Source organism: Podarcis melisellensis, assembly GCF_964234715.1.
Source record: "Podarcis melisellensis genome assembly, chromosome: 9".
In the NCBI taxonomy this organism is placed as follows: Eukaryota; Metazoa; Chordata; class Lepidosauria; order Squamata; family Lacertidae; genus Podarcis; species Podarcis melisellensis.
Genome location: NC_138541.1, coordinates 39,344,926 through 39,371,740, shown reverse-complemented (window position 1 = coordinate 39,371,740; position 26,815 = coordinate 39,344,926). Strand labels below are relative to the sequence as shown.

Here is a 26,815-nt window from a genome sequence, read left to right as displayed (position 1 = left end):
CTGAAAAGAGATTCTGTATGAAGGTGTCAAAGAGCAATTCCACATGAACATTCTGTGGTGGTCCTGGATGTCAGAGTTGGTTTTCCATGAAATACTCAGTATCTACAATCTTCTGTTCTTATAGTTACATGGACCTTTTTACTCTCCAGTCCCCAATAATCTATTTATTTTCTCTCTCTTTTTGTTAGCACATAGAAGACCTTCTCTCAACCATGCTGCTCTTATGCCTGGAGCAACTTCTCTATTACTGCGCTTCAAATTTCTATTCCTCCTTTTAGTTCCTCCACCCAATCCAGTCCCCCCCCCCTAAAGATTTTCCTGGCCTATTCTGTTACTGGCTATTGCCTTCCTACTCCTTAGGATTGTCTTTCCGTGTCCATCAGCACTGTTTCATCACTTATACAATCCTTCCACTAAGCAAGACTGAATACGTAACAAAAAATGTTTTCAAAAAATGCTCAAGAGCACAACAGGAAAGGAGTAATTAAGATCCCTAATGTATACTGACGGTTCCATAACACCACCTTTACAAGATATAGCTTTAGCATCCTCCTAAACAACATTTGCTCAAATTTAACATTGCTTTAAGGCTGCTGTAATGTCTGGTTTTGTGACATTAGTCAGCAAGTCACAGGATAAGCATTATATTTTTGGTTTAATCCTGACCTGAGTTCAGCAGAGTTCCACCGCTGCTGAAGAAAGGGGGCAGGGTTATTTATTTATTTATTTCCCCTCCTACTCTCCACAGTCACCAGGGCTCCCTGAAAAACTGCCCCTGGGAGTTTTGGGGACCCCCTAGAACATTGTTTGAGGTGGTACTTGGGCTGCAGATGGAATAAGAAACTTTTGTGGGATCTTAGCTCCCAGAACCAATGGAAGAAACCCTTCCATCCATACAGGATCAAGTCTGGATCTGACTCACTATCTTGGCCAATTAGAACATCCCCCCCCCAAAAAAAGACATATCTTTCTCATCTTCAAGAACATGTAGCTAATAGTCCCTGTTCAATAGTCTTTCAACACCATCCTCCTCTTACCTCTTCTGTTTCTGGCAATAACTTGATGAGCTCACGTAGTATCTCAGAACCATAGAGATCACTTCTTCCTGAGTGGAGATCTTCAATTATGGATTCAACTGATCTTGGTGGGAAAATATAACAAAAACATACAGTTTGATCTAGGAAGTTTGCATTTCCATAAAACAAAACATTAGATTTCTTGCATGTTCAAGAACAAAACCAAGCTGTTTTTGCTTTATATGCTATGACAGCTTCACTGCTATACAACTTTCAGTGGCCATGCATGGTATTAATATGTGTCCTCAATGCAGGTTCCACTGAAATGAATACAACTGTCTAGAACAATAATGCATTGATGCCAATGCAACCCACAATTCTTACTCTTTGCCTTTTTCACACATAAAATAAATGACTTTAGAAAAATAAAACATTAATCTTCAAACTATAATGGGTTTCAATCCTTGAAGAGAAACACTGAGCTCAACTGAAAATGAAGTATCTAACTATAGACTGCTCAACTTTACAGTAATATTAGCACATGTATAAGAGAAATACAGTACAGGTAAAGTTTACGCATCTGTACCCCATTTTTTAGTTAGATTGGGCTTGTAGCTATATTACTTATGGTGAGGTATTTCTCATTTTCTACCATATTTTTATCACCATGTCTGACAGTTGCAATAGTCATGTAACGTCTTACTTTTTAAACTGCTTAAGAAAGATCCCAATATTCATACTTCTTTTGGCATCCAAAATATTAATCTGGAAAAAAGAGAGCAATGCATTAAAAGGCTTGTTCAAACAGAATGTTTTAATAATGCTGGATTACTTTGCTTACATTTCCTGGCATGGAAAAGCAGAAGAAAGTTCTATCCTATAGCAAATGCAAGGATAATTCTTCTGTGATATGCAGATAATCCCAAATACTGTGTAAACATTCATACACCATTAAAGAAATTGCCATTACAGCCAACTATCTGTAAACCAGAAATTACTTCTCTCTTTTTTTCCTATATAGTACAAACTTTACAATGCATGTATCCAGCAAAATACTGTTAACAGTTCATACTGTTACACATCATCACCTCTACAAAATGAAGCTGACTTTAAGTACTGCTGCCTTAAAACATAAATAATACACTTTAAGCTTTTTTAAAACAGCATTGCATCTTTATGATGCTATTCGTTTAATATCCATCTGACAAAAAAAAAATAGATTGGATCCACGGTTTTCACATTCATGCTAACTAAAATTCATTTTACCTCAGCACTAATACTATAATACTATAATTACTATATCAGCCCCTGCAAACGATCAGGAATTGTGGGAGTTGTAGCCCAGTCAGGGGTTAGCCAACATTGCTGTGCACAGTTGCACATGCACAAATGAATGATAAGAAACAAAGGTGAAAATGTTGTCCGGAGCTTGTCCTACACTCGAGTAGGACCCTGGGGGCTGGGGGGGGGAGATAAAATACAAATGAAACCTGAAGACTATCCTAACCCTCTAAAGTTTTCTTGACTCCTTTTGATATACCTGCCTACCCATTTGAATCTGTGGCTAGTCTTGAAATGCTAAAAGCCCATATAAGTACCGTATTTTTTGCACCATAACACCCACTTTTTTCCTCCTAGAAAGTAAAGGGAAATGTCTGTGTGTGTTATGGAGGGAATGCCTACGGGTGGCATGCCTACGGATTTTCCACCTCTAAAAACTATGTGCATGTTATGGTCGGGTGCGTGTTATAGAGCGAAAAATACGGTATGTGGCTTCCATTTTGCACACTCCAGACACAGTACTTCACCACATTCCACCCTGGAATCTAAAAAAGCCAGAAACAATTACCTGGAATTATGCCACCTTATGTTATTAGGTAAAAACGTTACATTGGTAACTAGGCTTTCATTGCTCCTATTAACCCCCATGCAGTTCATTAGCAGCAGAAAACTGCTTTATGACAACTGTCACCTGTAGGCCAGAAAAGGCAGATATCCAAAAGCATAATGTCTTTTACAAGAATAGCTCCGTCATACACAGTGACTAGTCTAGCAGCCCTCAGTTAAATTCCTCTTAGCATAGCATAACATACCACACTTGATAATCTAAAACTAAAAATATACCGTTTTGTTCAATTCCCTGAAGCAGGGGTGAAAATATAAATTGTGGTTTTTGTGTGGTAGTACTCGAATCCCTGCGACAGGGTGAGCTCCCGTTGCTCAGTCCCTGCTCCTGCCAACCTAGCAGTTCAAAAGCATGTCAAAGTGCAAGTAGATAAATAGGTACCGCTCTGGTGGGAACGTAAACGGCGTTTCTGTGCACTGCTCTGGTTCGCCAGAAGCGGCTAAGTCATGCTGGCCACATGATCCGGAAGCTGTACACCGGCTTCCTTGGCCAATAAAACAAGATGAGCGCCGCAACCCCAGAGTCGTCCGCGACTGGACCTAATGGTCAGGGGTCACTTTACCTTTACTCACAAAATACAGTTGTTTGACTCATGCAAAGTCAGAGTTATCACTTAGTCATTCCAATGCTATAATGTTGACTGATAACAGAAGTGACATCAGAATTCTCCTCCAAACGACTCTATGGTCTAGAAAGTAGTTACAGGCTAACTTGCATTGTTTCTGACTCTTAGTAAGCAGTGAAAATAGCCAAGATCCATTGATCCCTGGTCATGTACCTCCAGATGGTGGAGATGTCAGGCACTATCCTGGCACCCAGGCATCTTCACTTAGTTGCAAGTGGACAATAGTCAAGTACAAAATGCACCCGGCACCTTGCTAATTTTGAACACTGTAACTATTGATAACAAGACCCTAAGTTTCCTGATAAATTACTGTTGGTGTTTATCTGAGAATGTACAAACATTACAAAAGTCCCCACTTGTTACAATATGCTGTTTATAACTAAAACATGAATACTAAGTTTTATTTTTTAAATTAGATGTTTCAAGTCCAGTCTTATATAAAGAACAACCCCTTCTGAATATTTGCCAAAGCAAGGAGTACATGGTTAAGTGAAAACGTACGCATATAGTACAGCCTGAACTGTCATTACAGAAGCTGTATCTACTATCTAATCTGTTCTCAAATGTTTTCCTGAATGTACTTTCATTGACCCCTAGAACAGCAATTTCATTGGCTAACTGGTAAACCCATATTTAGATGCAAGGGAATCCTTTATAATTTTTATAAGATGTGTTAAAAGATACCAGATCACTATGTTAAAGGGAGAGGCAAACATAAGCCCCCAGGGGGGTCATATCATACTATCAATTTTGAAGTTACCACATGAAATAGATAAAAGTACACCATCTCCTTGGGTGGGTACTAACTTGAGGCATATTCTCTCTTTTGCAAACACCTACCTATCAGACCCTCTCAGTGAGCTGTGCAGTCAGATATTGAAGAGGATGCAACAGGCAAGGTGAAAAGAGCTCTCTGTTCAGCTAGCATTACTTTTTCCACACTCTACCAACAAATTTCTCCCTTTTGCTTACTGATTCATGCAACATGCTTTCTTGAACACTTGCCCTCAGATGTTTCAAGCAAGTACTGTATTTAGCAGGAAGCCTCAGGAACTAATAAGCACCCACCCTTTGGAAGTGCTCAAAAATTCAGGAAGACAAGCAAGGACAAAAGTTAAAACCTGTTAAAGTGTTGCTCAGCACATGGCAATTATCATCTGTGCTTTTACATGTAAATGCCACATTTTTATCACTCCTAAATCCTGTTTGGCATTCCTGACAACCATCACCTCATTCTGGGGCTTGGCTCTGCTCTTACTTAAAATGTATGCCAGCATATTTCCACATTTTCATTACTCTACAGTCCTGAGACTTGAGCATCTTTGCAACCTCATGCCTCCTGACCTGAAGTCATATATAAAGTTTAGTCATGCAGATGACCAAGATTAAACACTTGATAAAAACTAAAATTGCACTCAGTGCAATGTTGATAGCTCATTTCTATTAAAGATGTTAAACAGATTGTAACTTGATTCAACCTGAAAGTGAATACACTAGTTCTTTCTCTGCCTTTGAAGCCAAACTTGCAAGACACATGCATTGGACTGAAAGCTCAAGCTACAATTTTCATCATGTTTCTCAGTCTTGAAACAGAGCTCAAAGGCTCTTTCTTCATCATCTTTTATCTGAGGTGTTCCATTTCCATTCTTTTTGGATAACTAGCTGCTTATAGATTTATTAAGCATCATATCTCCTGATATTCTTCAAGAGTCATTAAGTGAATCCCACTTTTATCCCATATTTTATGAATGGAAGGAGAGACAGGGCAGTCAAACAACTGAGTTATTTGAATGTAGAAAAAAGTGGCTTTTGAAGGAAAGATCTATGGACAAAAGACCAGATTCTGCTATTTCAAGCCCAAACATCTTTAGTCTACATAGATTTTTCAATTCGGCATAAAAGTTATGTATTCTTTTAGAAAAATATGGAATTATATTTTACCCCAATAGACATTAATCTTTTAAAATGTCTTAAGTTCGTCATCTGCACAAGAGAAAAACACTGGTACCTCTAGTTATGAACTTAATTCGTTCTGGAGGTCCGTTCTTAACCTGAAACTGTTCTTAACTAGAGGAGAGCTTTCGCTAATGGGGCCTCTTGCTGCTGCTGCGCCGCCAGCACACGATTTCCGTTCTCATCCGGGGCCAAAGTTCTCAACTCGAGGTAACTCTTCAAGGTTAGTGGAGTTTGTAACCTGAAGCATTTGTAACCTGAGGCATTTGTAACTCGAGGTACCACTGCATTTTGCAATGAAATTCCAAGATGTCTTCTCTTCCAGTCATCTCCCCTTCCCCAACCCTTTTGACTAATATCCTTCTTCCTCACTAGCAATGTAAAGTAATATCCACATTCAGCACTACACTACACTCCATTCATTAGGACAGAGTGTGTGTATACATACATATACACATACACAGGGTGTAGATGAATGTATACACCTATATTCTACTTATATTTGAAGAGCACTCAGTTTTCCTCATCTGCATGGGAAAAATTTACTATTATACTCTAGTTGAGTAAAAATCTCCCATTTCTTTCACCTGGCACAAGATGATAGTCCATTAATTGTCATTTGGCAATTCACTTTAAAACTGCTTTTTCCACAACTTTGAAAAAGTAGATTTCACAGCACTTCGACCCTTGCATGCCTATTTTGGATTCATCTTTATGAACAAGTCTGAAATCAAACAAAAACCCTCTAGAGCAGGGGTAGTCAACCTTTTTATACCTACTGTCCACTAATGCATCTTTCTTGATGGTAAAATTCCCTTACAGCCCACCAGCGCTCAATGGAAGGAGGATTCAGCTTGTGCCATAGAGCCCCCGACCGCCCACCTAGAATCCTGAAATGCCCACTAGTGGATGGTAGGGACCAGGTTGATAACCCCTGCTCTAGAGCCATAGATAAAAATCACAAGACAGATAAAGAAATAATATTGGGGCATCAACAAAGACTTGTATATTCCTTTCTCACCGGGGTCACCATTCTTTTGGGCCCCATGATCACATCTGGAATTCTGGAAAGGTGTCATAGTACCTTAGTCCCTATGGTTCATTCTTCCACCTCCCCCTCCCTGTCACTTGTCCAAAACAGAAATACACAATATGTGGTTGTGTGTGCACACATTCTTCAATTTCCATAAGATCTGGATAAAAATCAGCGGAATTAAATTGGATTGTCTTGAATTTGTGTGATTTCCCCAAAACACCAGCAAAATAAAGTTAATGCTTGTAGACTGCAGAGCAAAAAAAATAAAAATAAAATCAGATCCAGTGCTTGCCACAAAGACATCAATCCAAGGCACATATCCACATGGATCTTCATGATTTTCACATAGGCTGACAAGAAAACCATCACCAAATCACAGAACTCATATACTGGGAGGCCTACTTTTTAATAGGCAGAATCTCTTGTAAAAATTATGAGGGATCATATGGAGATATGTCTCAGATCCATGTTTTTTCATCACGGCAACACTGGAAAGCAGGCATAGGGCCGGAGTTTGCCTATGCCTGCTGTAAAGCATTCAGTCATTTCTGGTTCAGCTGTTCAATTGCTCTCTAGGGGCCTGTTCTCAGGATCATAATAGTGGGAATCAAAAGCTTCCGATCAATTTCTGCTGCTTTCCAGTCACACTGAACCAGGCATACACATGCCTGCGCCACATGCTGAAGACAGCATGGAATGACTTTTAGTTTACCATCATAATTGTATACCAGTGTCTGGAAGTTGGTATGCCTACGATGCATCCTAATTAAATATGTGATCCCCCTCCAAACCGCATGTTTAATCGGGGTTTTAAACTTTGTTTGAACATGTAGTTGGGGGCTGGGTAGAAGCATGCCCAATTGCCCAGCTGCCCCTCCTGTTGTGACAGCCCCAGATCACTCCAGGTGGCCTCAACCCAGGGCATTCAGCCTGCTCTGGGGCAAATCCTGGATCAATCCAGTTTGGCCTGATTCGTGATTAGTCCAGAGCCCTAGTATTAATGGTACATCTGTCTGCACTCATACAAATCCATATTTTGGTTAAATATTAAAGATACACAGTGATAGGCAAGCTACACTGTGCCATGGGTCAACTTTGCATCCTTTGCTATAGAACAACCTGGTCTTCACTGCTGATTTTTATTTGGCAGGGGTTTAATCTAACCCAACAGTTTCATGCAAAATATTTAAATTCCTTCAGATCATCACATTTTGCTTACGTGCAGTATGTTTTCTGGTCTAAACCACCGAGTCTTGGGCTTGCTGATTGGAAGGTCAGCAGTTCACATCCGCATGACTACGTGAGCTTCTGTTGCTCTGTCCCAGCTTCTGTCAAGTTAGCAGTTCGAAACCACACCATTGCAAGCATATAAATAGGTACTGCTGTGGCGGGAAGGTAAATGCCATTTACCTTCTGGCTTCCATCATGGTGTTCCGTTGCACCAGAAGTTGTTAAGTCATGCTGGCCACATGACCCGGAAAGCTGTCTGTGGACAAATGCTGGCTCTCTTGGCCTGAAAGCGAGATGAGCTCCACACCACATAGTTGCCTTTGACTGGACCTAACCATCCAGGGGTCATTTACGTTTACCTTTTATGTATATATTGCTTTTCCATGGCAATGAAATAACTTGTTGAGACCTCAAACTATTTTCTGTGTGACAACACCATTAAACATTTATAGAACCACTCTGGAATAAAGTGGTTTGAAGTCAGCTATTAAAATCAACAACAAAAAAACTACAGGTGGGAACCTCTCTGCAGGAAGTGGACAAGAACTTGAAGTAACTTTTCAAATGTACACACAGCTATGATTAACACACTTAAGTATATACACCCACTTCGCTACCCTCCCTTTCAATCTTACCAAATATGTGTATGTGTTTAGTCATAGTATACAAACTCCTTTACCAACTTGTAACAATCTGTAGTCAGACAGAAAGATGCTTCCAAGTAGATTTTTCTAAATGTGCTCCTAGAATTATCAGGTGGTTCTTGTTTAGTTCTGTATGCATGAACTTGTCTTTTCTGCGAATTTCTACCAGAGACTGCATCATTATTTTCTTCTAATTGTGCTTGCACACTATCTTAGACATTTTTCCCAAACCACATGATGACGTCCCCACACAGACACCCAACCTAGCAAAACCTAACATTAGCAGCTTTCCAAAAGTCTGTCTAGATTGCATTTTCAACACAACGGTAAAGCTAAGAGGCAAAATCTTCAAAAGGCACAGCCCAAACTTATTAGCGTATTATAAAAAAAGAACGATCACTTTATAGAACACACACTCATGAATGATAAATAAGCAGTGGAACTGCTTATGATATACATTATTTTTTTCGGAAACACATAATTTGATAAAATATTTACACAAGGATATTTCCACAAAAACGCAGTGTTGTTTTATGGATTTAGTCTTCCTTATACATTTGTAACAATCTCCCATGTTATTTTAGAGGCATTTGCCACGAGATAAAAGTTAAATGGGTTTTAATTTTTCAAGAAGAGCTAACATGTTCCTATCATGTGATGATTTTCAGTAAACATGCTTAGGATTGCAAGTCCACAGAGCTCAAAGGAGCTGACTCACTAATGTGTGGGCTTAGGATTGGAACCCTAACACAGTTTAGGATGCATGGCAGCAAATGTGCTGCCTACCAGCTCTTCTGGCTACAATCCAAACAACTAACTTTATGAGGGTAATGGCAACATGCACCATTTTCATACAGCATTTCCTGAAAAGAATGCCACTTCTGACACAAATATTTCTTTGCTGAAGGAAGCCCTTCATGCATGCAGTACCCAACTTCCAAGTTTTAGACTGCTTTTACTTCTTTCTACTGTCCATAGTTACTGGCCCAACTTCCTTATCCCTTTAATATTCACCAGCTCATTAGTACAGATCATATAATAATAATAATAAATTATTTATACCCCGCCCTTCCCGGTTCAGAAAACCAGGCTCAGGGCAGCTAACAACAAATTCAAAACACTTAATTGATGCAACAAAAAACAGCATAAAATACAATATAAAACGTGAATAACAATAAATTCAGAATTCAAAAATCAATTTAGCGGGGGAAACCATCCAATTAACATTAGATGATCACCAGGGCTAGATGGCTAAATTAGTCCTATTTAGGCCAGCGAGGAGACCAGGGGAGAATTAGCTGTGAGATCCCAGAGTGGGTAATCTTCATAAAAAGGGGAGGGGGAGGGAAGGAAGGGGAATGAAAGATCAGGCTAAGTTCAAATTGAAAGCCAGGTGGAATAGCTTTGTTTTACAGGCCCTGAAGAAGGAAGTTAAATCCTGCAGGGTCCTGGTCTCATGGGACAGAGCATTCCACCAGGTTGGAGCCATCACTGAGAAGGCCCTGACCCCAGTGGAGGATAATCTGACTTCCTTGGTGTGCATTCACTAAGCAAGACCTCAATTTTCCTGAATGAAGAAATGAATGATGTGCAAACAGATCTAACAAGTAGCCAAGACAAAGACCTTAAGAACACCAGAAACATGTGTACCCATACTGACTCAGGAAGGTTCCTTGCTTCATGAACTAGGGTCATCTCCAGTGCCTCAAAGTCAGAAAAAAAGAGGTGAGTTGCAGACTACAGAGCCATGTATTAAGAAAAATACCACCACTCTCATGTATTCTGTGTCAAACAATGTGAATGCTACACGCAAAATAATGCAATAAAACAACCTGCTTTAGTTTATCTATTTTACACTGCCTCAAATTTTAAAAATTAAATGAATCAAGATGGGTAAAGCACCCCTTCCCAATAGAGAAACTAACTATAGACTGGTGCTGGAATCTTACTTCATCACTAGTGACAAGATTATATCCTCCACTGTACCTGAGACAGCAGGATGGGGTAGTTTTTTTGGCAGGGGAGAGGGCAGGACAGACCAAGTAGCAAAAAAAAAAAAAAAGAGTCTCCACCCACCAACAGACAGGAATGGCTAGGGGGGAGACTTTGGAGAAACAGCCAGGGGAACTTCCTGCAATACCACCACTTGAACATGTGCCGCCTGAGGTTTCACTTCACTATGCCCAATGGTAGGACCACTCTTGATTTACTGGGTGCTGTCATAGATCCATTACATGCCTCTACCTCCCACCTTCAGCTCTGGCAGCTGGGATGAAGAGGTGGAGGCATGAGGGCTCCTAAACACTAGTCAGGCATAGAGGCAGAACCAGCTTCTGCCTCTCCCTTCCAGCTCTGAGCACCTGTTTGCACAGAGGCACAGCAAAACAGTTCACCTCTCCCTTCCGATGCTGGAAGCTTGGAGCTCGAATGGTGGAGGCGCCAAGGAACCAAGAGCCTCAGCGCACTCCAGCTATGAACTTTTGGGACTTTGAGGAGCAGAAGCTGCATTTCAGGCAAGCCTCTACCCGGTAAAAAGAGTGTGTTCTGGTAACAAATATTGGGTTGGTTATTAAAGCATAGAGTCCACTCAAGCTCTAACAAATAAAAAACTAGTGGGAATTCTGAACAGCACAAGTTTTGAGACACTGTCCAAGTTTTTCATGAGAGCTAGGGGCTTGCCCTTTTCATAAAAGCAGATGTATCTGAACCACACAGTAATATACAAAGTCCAAACAATCCTTAAATACTTCAGGCAATGTCAAATTACAAATACATTAACCCCATATCATTGCATGAAACATCTTGATTTACAGACACCTTCAACCATCAATTCTGAGCGATGCACAAATTTAGGCTCTAGCTACAGATGAAGAGTAGTATGCAGATTTAATAAACAAACATTTTTCCTGATAGGAATAAGGCTACAGCACAAGAACAGTGGGCAAGGCAAGAAGTTCCATAGCAACTTCCAACACATAAGATTTTCTTTAACGAAGAGGAAGTATGCTCACACTTACCTCTTGTTTAGTATCTTTAAAGGACCTCCTTAAAGTTTTGGTTTTGGAACCTCGGGGTGGCGTCTCTTCTTGCTGGCCAAAGAACTCCTCCATTGTCTTTGTGTCAATCTGATAATTCTGCTTAGCACCAATAGTCCAGATATTGTTTTTGCCACGGACTTGTTCTTCAGGTATAGTTTTCCAGAAGAAGCTACGTAGTCTCTTTTTCTTGCTCTGGTGGCCATGCCCGTTTACCAGCTGTGGCAGTGGAGGTCTGCTCAGTGCTAGAGGTGGAGGGGGTGGAGGAGGTGGCACCACTTCTAGTGAAGAAAATCCAGCTTCTGCGGGTGGACATGGTAGAGGTGGTGGCGGCGGTGGTGCTGGAGGCAGTTGTTCTTCTGGTTCGGTCGTATCTCCAATCATTAATCCAGTTTCAACTGAAATAGCTCCATTTTCTTTGTCATTGACCAAAGAGACACAATTCATAACGTGCATTTTACAGCCTCTCTCTCTATGAGAGAGAGAGACTTACTTCCTCAGATGTGCATGGAGCACCAAACACACAGCGGTAACTTATTATCTGCACACCAGAACTGTTAATTTACCATCAGCGACGGGGAATGCAGGAAATCAGTCATTTCTCAGAAACCTGCAACAAAATAATAGCAGAGAGAAACAAAATTAGACTGGATATGCTGAGTAGCATGGTTGAAGCATCAATTTGTAGGCTGTGTGCAAATAGGATGACCAATCCAGACACACCAATTAGCAGCCCCACCCTATGGCTCTTGGGCTCGAGGAAACACCCCAGTGCCATGTTTGTAAACAACAGAGGCAAGGACCATTGCTTTAAACCTTCATGCCCAAGGCTTGTTAGCCTAGTCTTTGAGTGTACAGACTATGATCCAAAGGAGGAGGTCATGCACATGAGGGATGTCTATCATTTTACTGAAGTAGTTCCATTCCTAATGGGTCAATGTGCTGTTGAAACACCAAAGGACCTTGCCTCTTTGGCTGTAAAAGTGAGCAATGAAATCAAGACCCTACCAATGGAGGCAGCACCTTTATGAAGGAGACAGCCATGACAATCCACAGGGATACTCAAAGAAGTTTATTATGCAACCAGTGTTAGGACATTGTTACTTATTTTTCAGAAGCATAGGAAACTACCTTACACTGAATTAGACCATTGGCTCAGTATTGAGCCCAAGCTCGGCCCTCCAGATGTTTTGGGACTACAACTCCCACCATCCCTAGCTAACAGGACCAGTGGTCAGGGATGATGGGAATTGTAGTCCCAAAGCAGTCGGAGGGCCGAGATTGAGGGTGCCTGGTCTACACTGACTGGCAACTGCTCTCCTGAGTTTCAGGCAGGGATGCTCTTCCAGCCCTACCTGGAGATGTCAGAGATTGCACCAGGGACCTCCTGCATTCAAGGCAGATGCTCTACCACTGAGCTAATATGGGATGTTAATTACATATACAGCTTTGCAAAAGGACAAGTATTATTCATTCCATTAATTGAGTAAATATAAAATTTATTTTAGCCTTGGCCTTGGCCCAGTATACCTGAAGGAGTATCTCAACCCCCATCGCTCAGCCCAGACACTGAGATCCAGCTTCGAGGGCTTTCTGGTGGTTCCCTCACTGCGAGAAGCTAAGTTACAGGGAACCAGGCAGAGGGCCTTCTCGGTAGTGGCACCTGACCTGTGGAATGCCCTCCCATCAGATGTCAAGGGAATAAACAACTATCTGACTTTTAGAAGACATCCAAAGGCAATCCTGTTTAGGGAAGTTTTTTGTTTTATTCTGTTTTTAATGTTCTGTTGAAAGCCACCCAGAGTGGCTGGGGGAACCCAGCCATATGGGCAGGGTAGAAATAATTTCTTCTTCCTCTTCATCTTCTTATTATTACTGTATTGCTATAGCCTGTACTTCAAAAGTTAAGACAAATCTCCATTCACCTAATGAGTGAAAATTCAATATTGTCTAACACTTTTATTTTGTATTTCCACTTGAAATGCAGCTTCCTTGTAATCCAAATGCTTAATAGCTACTTTTATGATAACTAGATCTACACTAGCTTAATGAAAAAAATATTGAGGTAGTCTTCTCAAACTCATCATACCAACACTTAAAACCTTGTTATAACTGCATTAAAAACCAAAAGTTAATTGTAGACCTTGGACTCATCATTTTATCATCACTGCTTATCATTTACATTTCTTTCATATCATTAATATCACAAGTATGGATGCCAAGCTACAGTAGGAAGGCACGCTTTACATATTGCATAGTACTATCTAACATTGTTATCCTTAAGCATGCAAGACTCTCCACAAAGCTTGCCATGGGAACTTGATGACTAATAATAATAGAACAATGCGCCAAACATTTATTTAATTGCATTGGAATTGTTTAGCAATTTAGTCATTTCACCCTGTACAGAGTAACATTTGTATGGAGCAGCAAGTTTAGAATTATCCTGAACTGAGTGTAGAAGTCAAGGCTTCCTATGAAAGATATGTACATATAGGAAGCCACAGTTTTCAAACTCTGAGAAATTAATAAGAAATCTTGTGAACTGTCTACTTTCTGGAGTCAGGTGTTTACCAACTATAATCCTCATTTTTAAAATTCAGATTTTAAAGGAGAATCTGTACACAGCCATAGCCACACACTGACTTTCCGAACCACGGCCCACATACATAGCAGGACCTGAAACGTATATTTAACCAAATGCCATTTTTCTTGCCTTAGAAAATGGTTCTCTATTATAAAACAGATTAAAAAACACCTAATTGTGTAGCCAGTTACCATTATAAAGATTAAAACTAGCTATTTAATTGAAATGTAACAAAGTATACAAAGAAAATGATCTTACCCCTCTATCACCATGGCAATAAAAGGAAATGCTAATAAACTGTCCAAATGTAATATAGAGATTCTGTACAATGGACTAATTTTTAATTCATTCGAAGTATTTATATGGCACTTTTCAGAGCCATGCTGTCACAATGCAATGTACACAAGATGTACTGTTTAAGACACATCAGAATGGTACACATTGCTATCTATGTGAAAGCTTCCCTGAATCACATAAACCATGTACACTAAGGTGGTTAATTTGTGGTGCTATAGATGTTGGTGGACTACAACTCCCATCATTCCCTACCACTGGGCATGCTAGCTGAGTGCTGGTGGAAGTTGGAGTATCACAACATCTGGACGGCCACCGGTTAGCCACCCGATTTGTACCTTGGGGAAAGGGAGCATTGAAAAGAGAGCCTGCACTATAGTGGGGTTCAGTATACTTCAATTATTCAGAAGAGAGTTCTCTAACTGTGGTGCCTCCACTGAGAAGGCTGCTTCTGTCATGCTTGACAACCTAACCCTTTACTGATGGGCACAAGAGCATTTAAAATGATAAACTAGTTAGAAATTCCTAATATATATTTCACTCTAAATGTAAGAGGCAGTTTATTGCAGAAGCCATGGTCTTAATCTTAAAACCCCACACACTAAGAGTATTAACAATTTTGTAAAATTAATATAATTGTTGAAGGCCAAAGTCTGGATATTGTATAAACCCAAGCAATCCTGATATATTTTGAGAGCAGCCCAACAGTCCAACACCTGTTGACAAAACTACATAATGAAATTCAGCAGCATTGGGTTTAAAAAATAATAATTCCATGGACACATTTCAATGCTTAGACTGCTACTGCAAAGTCAGTAAAATAAATGATCACATGCGGAGAGGAAGATGTGTACCTTAAACTCAACATATGTGCAAAGCTAAGAATTTACATAGGCAAACCTGTATGTCCAGATTGCCTCATACCAGTTTAATGGGAACTTTAAAAGCCGGGACAACAACCATATAATTGTACTGCTGTCATCCAGCAAGTAAAGGTGGCATTGGAAGCAAATACATATTTTTAAAGTTAGTCTTTTATGGTTTTGAAATCTGAATCATCCTAAAGTGTAAATTCATTCTCTTTTTTTAAAACAACAACTTTATTTTCAGTCTTTACCAATGCTTCAGTGAAACCCTATCTAATTCAAATGATGAAGCAAAAGAATCAGATAAGGAAGAGGGCTTAACCAGGGATGTGGTAAACAGCACAACTGCATTACAGGAACACTACAACATTTGAAAACAGTGAACAGAAAAAGGTGAATGGAAAACCCACAAGAAAACAAATGTAGCAGAACTGGTAGAAAGGAAGCCAAACCAGGATTGATGCAGTTGCTAAGAACAGAAATTTTAGCAACCAATTACCCTACTTGCATTCCCTAAACATGTGTGGAGAAACATACAAAAGTTGCTAAATATTTTCATTTTAGTAACATGCAGATGGGATATCAGACACAGTTATAGAAGAAAAAGGGCACATATTCTTAATTTCTAAACTGCCTTTCCTCCCATGGGATCCCAGGGTGGTTTATAGACAAAACACACATAAAACAACCAGTTCTAAAAATAAGAGTATTAAACTATATCCATCAGCCAAAACAATTTCCATAACACAGCAATTAAAAAAGACTAACTTTGAGGCTCAATATCTCTATCATTACCCACAAGCCCAGGTGACCAGTTGTGTCTTCAGTGGATACTGGGAAGTTGTCACTGAGAAGGACAAACTAGGTTCCACAGAGAAGGAATTCCACTGCTACAGAGAATGCCCTTTCTTGTGTCACCAGTGGCCAGATAGGTTTCAGATACATCCAATGAACCATGTTTTAAAGATTTGTGAAAGGTACAGCTTAAAAAAAAAACAGGCAAGGAAAACTAACACTGCAGTCAATAGCACTGGACTTGGAACTACACAGAGCAGGTTTAAATCTTAGATGAGCATGAGACTTGTTGAATAACCTTGGGACAAGTCACCTAAGAACCTCACTCCTAGCCTCAGTTTTTGAGTTCCATAAAATGGGAGTAGTAATTATCTATATGGCTGTTGTGAGACTAAGTGAACTGAATAAGGGCCCATTCATGCTTGATGCAGCAGGTTTTTGGTGCCATAGTAAGTATTATGGTGTGACACATAACTATGCAGTTGTGGCCCCCAGGGCATCCAGGTACATGTCTACTAGATGTTTAGAAACATGCAAGCCATACTTTAGATCATTTCCCCCTGCATATAGCATATAGCAAATGCTTGCTATTATTGTCTCTAAGTGATTGACAATACCACTACAGAGTTTTTCTTGCATGCTTTCTCCTTTCCTTTGAAGAAAGCTATTGGAATAGCTCAGTCAGTAGAGAAGCAGACACTTAATCTGAGAGTTGTGGATTCAAGCCCCATGTTGGGCAAAAAAATTTTCTGCATTGCAAGGGGTTCGACTAGATGACCCTCGTGGTCCATTCCAACTCTACATTTCTATGATTCTATTGAATGGTGATACTTCTCTTTATTAGTGTCCAATTTTATCATTAAAGCAAGGGCAAAGCAATTTACGTTAACTTAAAGATGAAAACACCATCTGTAAATCAAGTCTGCTATATGCTAGGTTGCATCTCAGTGGCAGAGTTTACTACACTATACTATACTACACTGCACTGCACTACACTACACTACACTACACACATACATTTTTTTATTAGGGGAAAAAATGTAAGTTTATCAAAGCAGTTTCTTCCCCTTGATAGTTTGGGGAAAAACATTTTACTATACTGGCACATGGTGCTTCCTTCCACAAGTATGAGCTACTAGGATAAAATATTGAAAACGTAAGATATCTTTCCACAGTAGTTAGCGGACTCCCAATTTTAGCTTTTTTAATATGGTTTTTATTGTGTGGGTTTTTTGCACTATTGTTCTAACCTAGTCTGATATTTATGAATAGAGATATATAAATATTTTTATAATATTTTTTAAAACAACAACACACAACAGCGTTGTTGTGCAAGGATGCACAAGTGGGCTTTTTTTCAGTGTCTAAAGGTACACAGAGCCAAGTTACTAAACTGATGGTAACCAGGAACCAGTTAGCAGACTTGAAGAAGGACCCTTATCCTGTAACTTGTTAGATCTAAAAATTCAACTTCAATACATGATGAAATATGGATTACAAGGACCAAGAAGTGGGCTTGAGGCATACGGTGAAATTAAAACCATGCTGGGCAAAAAAAAGGCATATTAGCTGGGGTTTTACTCAACTGTGCATAACAGACATAGGATAATAAGATCACAAGCAAGTCTTGGAGAAGAAAAAGCTTGCAGCAGAAAGAGCACAATTACTATTCTGCATTAGCACAACAATGTAGTTCTTTGTTACAGGAATACTGAAAGATTACTAAAACTTCCTGGGAGTGGGGGAGACAGAATGAAGATGTTGGATTAAAGGTAAATACATCCTGGACAAAGATCATCTATAAGAACAGAGGTTTATTTTGGATTGCTGGGATATTTAAAAAATGAGTTTGATTCTTTAGATTATGCAATAATTATAATGAAATATATCAAGGATTTGCCGGCATGGCAAGTGGCTTCAGAAGCTATTCAAGACAGAAATGGATATTTTCCCTTATTCTGGTTATTCTCCATGGCTGTGACTCATTTTTTCTTTGCAAGTCACACAATGTTGGTTTTTTTTAATGCAATTCCCAGTCACTGCAAATTTGCATGGGTTTGTGCCCATTTGCTGAAGGGTGCTGGTACCTAACCATCAGCTCTAAAATATGTTTTGAAGAATCATGTTGCTTTTTAAATGAGATTACTGCCATTCTTCCAAGACTGGCTTCTTTGATCTACAACTGATGCATTCAAAAACAGAGCAGGGGTGCTTGACAACATGCTACTTAATTGAGAAAATCGTAGAGTGGTTAAGAAAAAGACATCTAACTTAGGACATTTTGTTGCAACAGGGAGGACTGAATTGAAGTTACCTTCCACACTAGACCGTCTAGCTTTCAATATGTGGATTAATAAGTAACCTCTCTAAATGTATCACATTTGTATCACACATACATACATACACACAAATGTATCACACATACATAACATTCACAGAAGCCCAGTAATCCCAAATTACATCTCATGTGCAAGATAAGCATGAATGCTACAAATTATTCTCTGCTCTGTCCATCAGTAAAGGAAGCACGTGATGGATGATCTAAAAGGAAGTGATTAATACATTCCTAATACTGCACTGATGTGCAGAATGAATAGATGCAAGAGGTTGAGGAAGGAGATTCCTTTATAGTCAAGAGGAGAAGACACAAAACACGCCTCCGGAGCAGCATCATAGAGAGGCAAAGACGTTGGGAAGTGGCAAGAGAAGCCACTGCTTTGTTTAATAATTCTATTCTACATATCACTTCGATGCAACTTTTACAAACTGAATTGAAAACTGCCTTCTATGTACATAACTTTATGATACAACTGTGAAAAAATTCTCTCTGAAGCTCCTCTGCCCCCACAAGAGCTGAGAAACAGCAAGGTGCGAAAGAAGATATGGTATCTACATACCATGAGCTTTCAGCGGTTATTTGGGTACCATGCACAATTTGCAGTAAGTTCTTTCTGCAGTATTGCAACCTTTTTTCTTGGCAAAACTAGAGAAGGTTTTTGGAAATCGTAAGTTAAGGTAGTAGTGAATTCACACATGCAAGATATCCACAGATGGGCTTCACCATCTCCCCCACCAAAGACACACCATTCAAACAAGAAGCACAGCAAATGGTAGTAGCTCCCATACATATGGATTTTCCATGGTCACACGCCTAACACTATTTCACATGTTACTTTCTTTTTCCTCAGGGATTGTGTGACCATCCTCAGAGGAGAAGACTAGAAGACATAACCTATTCTATTTTAAGATTGACAGCAATATAGGTTTTATTTTTACTGTAAGCTGCTTTGACACATTTACATCTCTGACCCACTCCAGATTTTTTTTAAAAAAATAGGATAGGAATAATAGGATTGTAGAGTTGGAAGGGACCTTGAGGATCATCTAGTCCAACCTTCTGCAAAGCAGGAATATGCAGTTGCCCCATATGGGGATCGAACCTGCAACCTTGGTGTCATCAGCACCATGCTCTAACCGACTGAGCTGTCCTGTTGTCAAATCCACCTAATGCCAGAATTTTCAAGGAAACCAAGAGTTTATAATAAAAATGAATTTAAGCAGACACAGATGAAAATCTGACACTGGTATTTCAATTCCAGATTCTGTAGCTAATTTTAGATTTGGGTAGGCTTCTCCTGGTAAAATGTTTCAGAGAACAAAACTTAATATTAAAACAGTACAACCCAATAATTTTGCTTCCAGAATATATTTGAAGTATCATATTTCAGTTCAATTCAGGTTTGTTACAGGCACATTTCTTAGTTTTGCTGAAGGTTCGCTTTAGATAAAACATCCAATTTTTGTTTATTGCAGGGTGTGTGTATATATATATATATATGCACACACACACAAACATGCACGCAAACTGTTGTGTCAGTTGTATCTGCTTTAGGCAAGGGTGTACTTCATTGTGGCACAGCACGGAAACCCAACAATTGGAGAAGGAATTATATGGTTTTATTTTGATGCTCTTGTTTTACCCCGGGTCTGCCTTAAGGCAAATTCACCATACAGTCCCCAGCGATTCAGGAAAACGAGACTTATCAAACTACACAGCAGCCTGGAAAACTATTGCTCAATTTGCTTCAGCAGGTGTCTCCTACCCTATAAGCAAGTACAAGAGTAAAACTGGAGGCTATTGCCACACACTTTGCTGCATGTGGGATAACAGCCTGAACAACCAGTCTGAAAGGAACTGGCGTTTCAATTCTAAGCGGTCTTAGGGTTGGTTCCCATACAACCCAGGTGTTCAGGTTACACAGGTGAGGTGCGGTAGTGAGCCTCACATAGGGCCCTGCTTTACATTAAAGGGTGTGAGTGAGTGCTGGGCGGCCAGGAAGGGGATGTGCATACCCAAGGCTCGCTCTCACAGCGCCATCATACATAGCATATACACACCTGTGTTCTGCACAAAAAAGATACTCAGAGCTGCTTTGCATTGTAAAAGCTGATGCACAATGGCACAGTTAGGTAATTCTAAACTCTGGAGAGGAAGGGGGCACCTTTCAGTTGGTAACGTGTATCACTTCACATGCTTCAAAACTGTGGTGTGCTAGCTCTGCTATGTGTGGAGAGCCTCTCTGCTCATCCTCTTCCTTAGTGGGACCAAGGACCTCTGTACTGATGGTACCACACCAGGGGAACTTGAACACCTTGCTGCAAAAGTGACACGCAAGGCTGAGTGGAATCACAGAATCATAGAATTGTAGAGTTGGAGGGGACCCTGAGGATCATCTAATCCAACCCTCTGCAATGCAGGAATATGCAGCTGGGGATCAATCCTACAACCTTAGCATTATCAGCACCATACTCTAACCAACTGAGCTATCCATACATTTAAAGCACACGACTTTCCCCAGAGGAACCTGGAAACTGTGGCTTTGGGGACACACACACAACAGTTTCCTGCATTCTTTTAAGGAAAATATTTGCTTTAAATGTATGTTGTGTGCACAGCCAAGATCCCTTTGAGTACATTATGCCAAAAGTGCTAAAGGGACAAGACAACTGTGCAATGGAATGGTGCTGCTTAGAATATGTAAGACCAATTTATACTTTATTATTTCATAGAGACAAGACTAATGGGAGAGAACAGAATTCCAGTCTACATCTAAAGCAAGTAGACCATCACCAGGTTTAGGCAACAAATTACAAATTGTTCATTCATCTGGGTCTGTCTGATAGTAATCAGCACCAGGGATCCATAGACAAATTGGGATTGCTCCAGAAATAAGTTACATTTGCCTTTTCACCATTTGTTTCTATTCTTCCAAAGAAACGGGCTACCATTAAAATATCTGTAAAATAAAACATAAGGTCTACAGCAATATTCAGCTGTATTCAATATAAAGCGAGCATAGGAGGCAGAGATCTTGCCAGAAGCAATGAGTGCAGAATAGACTTCAAAATACCTGCTTCCATATCAGAACTGTGATGCCTAAAGTTTCACATATACCACAGCCTTTCAATCAACTCAGTGCTCCAATGTAACATATCATCATTCATACAAAATTGGTAAAGAGAGCAACTAACCACAGATACTGCAGCAACTACTGTTATGCATTAGCAGGAGCTCAATGAATGGCACTTGAAATCCTACTCATTCCCAAAAAGAAACAAACACAAGCCTGTTTTGCTTAGCACAATAAAAGATATAGCTCAATCCTATACATTTAAACTGAGAACAAAGTCTGTGTTATTTCCATAGAAAGGCCCTGAATCCTTCCATGCAGTGCTAATGCTAATTGTTCCTTGCCAGCAATTCACATAATACCCCATTGCTCAGAAGCAAATCCATTGCTGGCAGTTTTCAGTTTGTCATTACTGAAAACCACAATATTGCACTAACCAGGTGACTATTACTTCTGGTAACACAACTACTGAAAGCAAAGTGATGTGTGGATTGTTATTGGCGATTTTGCTGCTGGCATCTACTGGCAGGCACCTGTAACCTCAGAGCACCCTCTTCTTAAATGTTGCTTTCCAAAATTGAATTTGCAAAGTTGGAGAGAATATCCTCCCCAGAAGCCTACGTACAATTCTCTTTAAAGAGGATACTGAGATATAATGATGCACTGGTGTTCTTTGGGGCTACCACCAGTAAGCCACTAAAAGGATGGGGTTTCAGCACCTTGAATTAACCTTCAGATACCTTCTGGAATAAAAAAGAGTACTCTTAAAAGCAACACACTTTGTATAAATCAGACCAAAAGAAATATTATCGTCCTAGCTCAAGCAATTAACCCAAATGTCCCTCTGGCTAGCAGCACAACATGCAATTTAAGGCTACTGGAGGTTGTAAAAAAGCATGTTTTTGCAACAGGAAAAAAATACACCCCACCCTTAAATATGTGAAAAACAATTTTAATTTCTCTTTTGCCTACTTGCAACCTGCACTTCACAAGCTAAAAGGCACCTCCTCCGTGCTAATAAAAGCAAAAGTGGAGGGGGCATGAACTCGGAAGAATAGAATTGTCTTGTCCCCCCAAGACCACCCAAGAGGGGCTGGGCATGAAAATGCGACTACTAGTTGATCATTAAGAAAAAGGTTCACCTACGTTTGCCCCGGTCCTGGTTTGGTTAACAATCGTTGCCTGGATGCAACACTTGAAATTGGAAACTCCATTGTTAGCCAGTGTTTTATAGGGAGTGTGGTGTGATTTAAACAACAAAAACACAAAAAACCGAGACAGACTCTTTTCCCTCCTCGCTCCCCCCCCCCCACCTTTCAGATGAACAGCAACAAAAGTGTAAAACGCCCCTTCCCTCATCATCATCATCCTCCCCAACCTTTATTATTATTATTATTATTTCTTAATTGCTTGTTTTGTTTCAGGGCGGATCCTGGAGGGGGGAGATAGAAAGACAGAACAGGCCAATTAAAAATAACAAGCCCACCGCCACGAGAGACCAAGTTGGAGGAGAGCTCCTCTTCTCTGCAGACGGGGCGAGGCGGCGGCATAGACCAGATTGCCGCCCCCTCGGGAGCCGCGGCGGCGAAGAGACCTCGGCCGCCGCCAGAGCAGCCCAGGCGGCGGACGCCCCGAATCCCCCCGCTGCCCCGTGCGCGGTCCCAAGACCTCCGCCTCACGCCGGCTCAGGAGTTCCTTTCCCCAGGGGCGGCGGCGGCGGCGGCGTCCTCCTCTCCTCACACCCCTTCCTCGACGGGGTGTGAAAGGAAGCTCGCTCTCTCCGCAGCCCAAGCAGCCCTATTGTTTTCCCGGCGCGCTCCCCGGGGGGCCTGTCCTCCTCGTCGCCCCCCCCTCCCCACACCAGCTCCTCAGGCACCTTGCGGCAGCAGCGCCTGGCCGGAGGCGGCGGCGGCGGCGGCGGCTGCTCCAAGGTGGCCTCGGCGCTTTGTAATCAGATCTCCGCCGTTTTCCTCCCCTCACAGCCCGAGGGAAGCGCGCGAGGCTGGCCGGGCGGGGGGAGACAGAGCGGAGGGCGACTCCCCGGGAAAGGACACCCAGCGGCGGCTTCCCACTGGGCCAGCCGGCCAAGTCCTCTCACGTGCGCCGTCTCGCTCGCTCGCTCGCTCGCTCTCCCGGCCTCACCCCGCGCCCAACTTTATGGTTCCCAGGAAAAGGGCAATAAGAGCATCGCGTTTGGCAGCCTTAGGTCAGCCCTGAGGAGATAAGAGGCGGCCGGAATCAAAGGGTCACCAATACGCGGCGTATTTTAAAAGTGTGGAGAGGGCGGCGGGGGGGAGAGAGGTCTTTTCCTTCCCTCCCTATTTCGCTTCCACCTCACACTAATTGGAGCGGGGGAGAAGCAGCTACAGACTTCCAACTTCAGCAGAAAGAAAATGATCTTGCAGCGCCCGGAGAGCCGATGCTGCTGCTGCTGCCGCCGCTGCGCTCCCTCTGCCCTTGCGAGGGCTGCTCAGCCTCCCCTCCCCTTTCACGCTCGCCAGCCGAGTCGCGCAAGCCGGCGGGAGGAAAGCCTCCCCGGAACGCCAGCAAACATTGCTGCTGCCCTCGAGGAGGACGCAGCAGACCCCAAGCGAGCGAGGAGAAGTCTGGGAAGGAGATTCACCCGGGGAGCGCCGAGGATCCCCGGAGAGCCCGCCGGCCGCCGTCGAAACATAATTACAGGAGCCTCTGCCGGGGCTCAGCGAGGAATCGGTCTTAAATGGGCCGTGGGGAGGGGAGGTTTCACGGCTTCTGTTATTCTAGAGGACCACAAAAAAAAAAGCCGGGTCGTCCCTCGTCCAAGGCCCCGTGCCCGGATTTTAATTCCCCCTCCCCGGACACCTACAGATCGGATTACTAGATTGCAGTGCCCAGGATGTCGCGCGGGGCGGGAGAGCTACCAGATCGCAATTTCGAGGAAAGCAGCTCCGTGGTCCCATGGAAGATGCGCACCGAGACACCCCTATGAAGCGGAGGGGTGGGGGCGGGCGTGGGAAGCCCCCGCTTAGCCGCACGGGGCTCGAGAACCTGTCCCTGGAAATAGACACTGCCGCCCCCGCCCCCCCCCCCGCGACCCGTCTACGCGTCGCCTTCCCAGACGGAGCGGCTGCTGCTGCTTCTGCTGCCTCGACTTACCCGGCCCCCCCAGCTGTGTGCGCGCTGCCCTCGGCCACCCGGGGCTCCTTCGCGGACGCCGGACTCGCTCTGGCTGCCTGTCCAACTCTTGCGAAGAGAGAGCTGCTCCGCCGCCGCCGCCGCCGCCTCGCCTGCTCTGCCTCCTCCCTTCGCTCTCACTGCGGCCCGGAGGAGGGAGGCGGCACCGCGCAGGCGCGGCGTTAGGCGGGGCTGTTTCAGGTAACGCCACCCGCCTGTTCTTCGAGTCGAGCCGAAAGGCGCAGTTGCTGCTCCTGCTGGTGCTGGAGACACTCTGGCTATATAGGTTCTCTGATTCCTCCTCCCAGCCTCTCGGTTCGACCAGGCTCTCGTGGGAATGAATGGCCAAAGCTGAGAGGCAAGCCGGTGGTGCCCCGGATGCGAGCTGGGCGTTTTCTATGGAGAGGACCTCCCATTGAACTCAATGGGGCTCACATATCCTACAATAGGTCCCCACTCAACGGACCCTTACAGATCCTGATTTGGGAGTGGGGGGTCCCATTGAGCTCCATGGGGCTTGCTTCTGAGTAGACCACGTGTACAAGGGCCATTGAGGTGGGAAAGTACAGGGGGAAGGTTCTGGAGCAAAGCTGGGGTCACAACAGTCTCTATAGGGCAGTGATTGGTAAAGAACGAAAGAAGCCAGGCCCATTGTCTGCACACAAGCAAGCCTTTTTGCTGCTGCATCGTAGAAAAATGTAAAAGGATCCCTGGCCATTAGGCAGAGTGAAGCAACCACCAATGGTGCCCTGTGCAACACTACACTTCAGAGCCCCCTGCCTCTTCCACTCCATTCCACAGTATTGTTGTGACACTGTCTGCGGAGTGGCACCCTGTGCAGCTGAACCAGTTGCACTACCCTAAAGCCGCCTTTTGCAAACACCTTAGATGACAGCTGCTGGTTGTTGTTGTTTAGCCGTTTAGTCGTGTCTGACCCCATGGACCAGAACACACCAGGCCCTCCTGTCTTCCACTGCCTCCCGCAGCTTGGTCAAACTCATGCTGGTAGCTTCGAGAATACTGTCCAACCATCTTGTCCTCTGTCGCCCCCTTCTCCTTGTGCCCTCCATCTTTCCCAACATCAGGGTCTTTTCCAGGAAGTCTTCTCTTCTCATGAGGTGGCCAAAGTATTGGAGCCTCAGCTTCACAATCTGTCCATCTAGTGAGCACTCAGGGCTGATTTCCTTAAGAATGGAGAGGTTTGATCTTCTTGCAGTCCATGGGACTCTCAAGAGTCTCCTCCAGCACCATAATTCAAAAGCATCAATTCTTCGGCGATCAGCCTTCTGCTTCTGGTAGGCAGTTACTTTAGTGTTGCACAGGATGCTGTTGAAATTTTTGGCCCCAAGGTCTGCCACTGCTGTGCTCCCCACTCCCCACCATTAGTCTGTTGCGTCAGGTGTGATATGGTAGAGAATGCTATCCCATTGCTAATGTTGAAGTAGGATTCAACTTTCAGACTAATTGGCTTCCATAGCTAAGAATGTACTCTACTTTGGAGAGTAAAATGTCTTGAGCCACACTTTTGAGAGTTTCTGTAAAGTTTTGAAGAGCAATTAGAATGTGACCAACAAAGGATAAGGTGAAGCTACGGTATATCCTGTTCTGCATTTATTCCCTTCACTGCAGTCCTTTTATGCTGGATTTCACTTACATGCTAAAAGTCACTGAGATCCATGTGGGAATCTTTTTTCAGCTGGGTGCTGCATTCCATCTTCTGCAACGTTTCACGGACCGCATGCTAGTGGAGGGTGAGGCAAGAGAGAACAGTGTGTGGAGCAAAGGATAGGATTTTTGGCTTTGTACAGAAAGCCTGCCATCCTAACCCCCCTTATGTAGGAGATAGCCCCACTGAATTCACTCTACGTTCTATGTAGACAGGGCTAGGGTTCCACTGTGTAAGCTGCAAGCTACAACTGGTCCTAAACCAATGGATTCATGTTACAAGAAAAAAGATTCTGACTAAACATCAGAATGAACTTTCTGACAGAGCAGTTCAACAGTAGAACGGTCCTCCTTAGCAGAGGATGGACTCTCCTTCCTTTGAGGTTTCTACGCAGAGGTTGGATGGCCACCTGTCATGGATGCTTTAGCTGAGATTCCTGCATTGCAGGGGGTTGGACAAGATGATCCTCAGAAGTTATGCCCAAAACAGGTACAAGGGGGGTGGTATTTGAAAGGGGATATGAGTGAATCACCTTGTATATAGCTCCACAGGAAAAGAAGCAGAAGGCTAAAATAGGAGGTATTTAAATCTAAAGGAG

General features: G+C 42.5%; 1 protein-coding gene across 1 annotated transcript in view; it reads right to left on the bottom strand.

Moving 5' to 3' along the window:
- The window catches only part of FHDC1 (FH2 domain containing 1), a 48,321-nt gene extending 23,636 nt beyond the window's left edge, over window positions 1-24,685 (bottom strand). Inside the window, exons 1-4 of the mRNA XM_081925948.1 lie at window positions 24,534-24,685; window positions 11,428-12,055; window positions 1,720-1,781; window positions 1,038-1,140 (exon numbers count right to left, since the gene is read on the bottom strand). Coding sequence (XP_081782074.1) covers window positions 1,038-1,140; window positions 1,720-1,781; window positions 11,428-11,901 — 639 coding nt within the window. The 5' untranslated portion in view covers window positions 11,902-12,055; window positions 24,534-24,685. The remainder of the gene's footprint in view (window positions 1-1,037; window positions 1,141-1,719; window positions 1,782-11,427; window positions 12,056-24,533) is intronic.
- Between the last annotated feature and the right edge of the window lie 2,130 nt (window positions 24,686-26,815).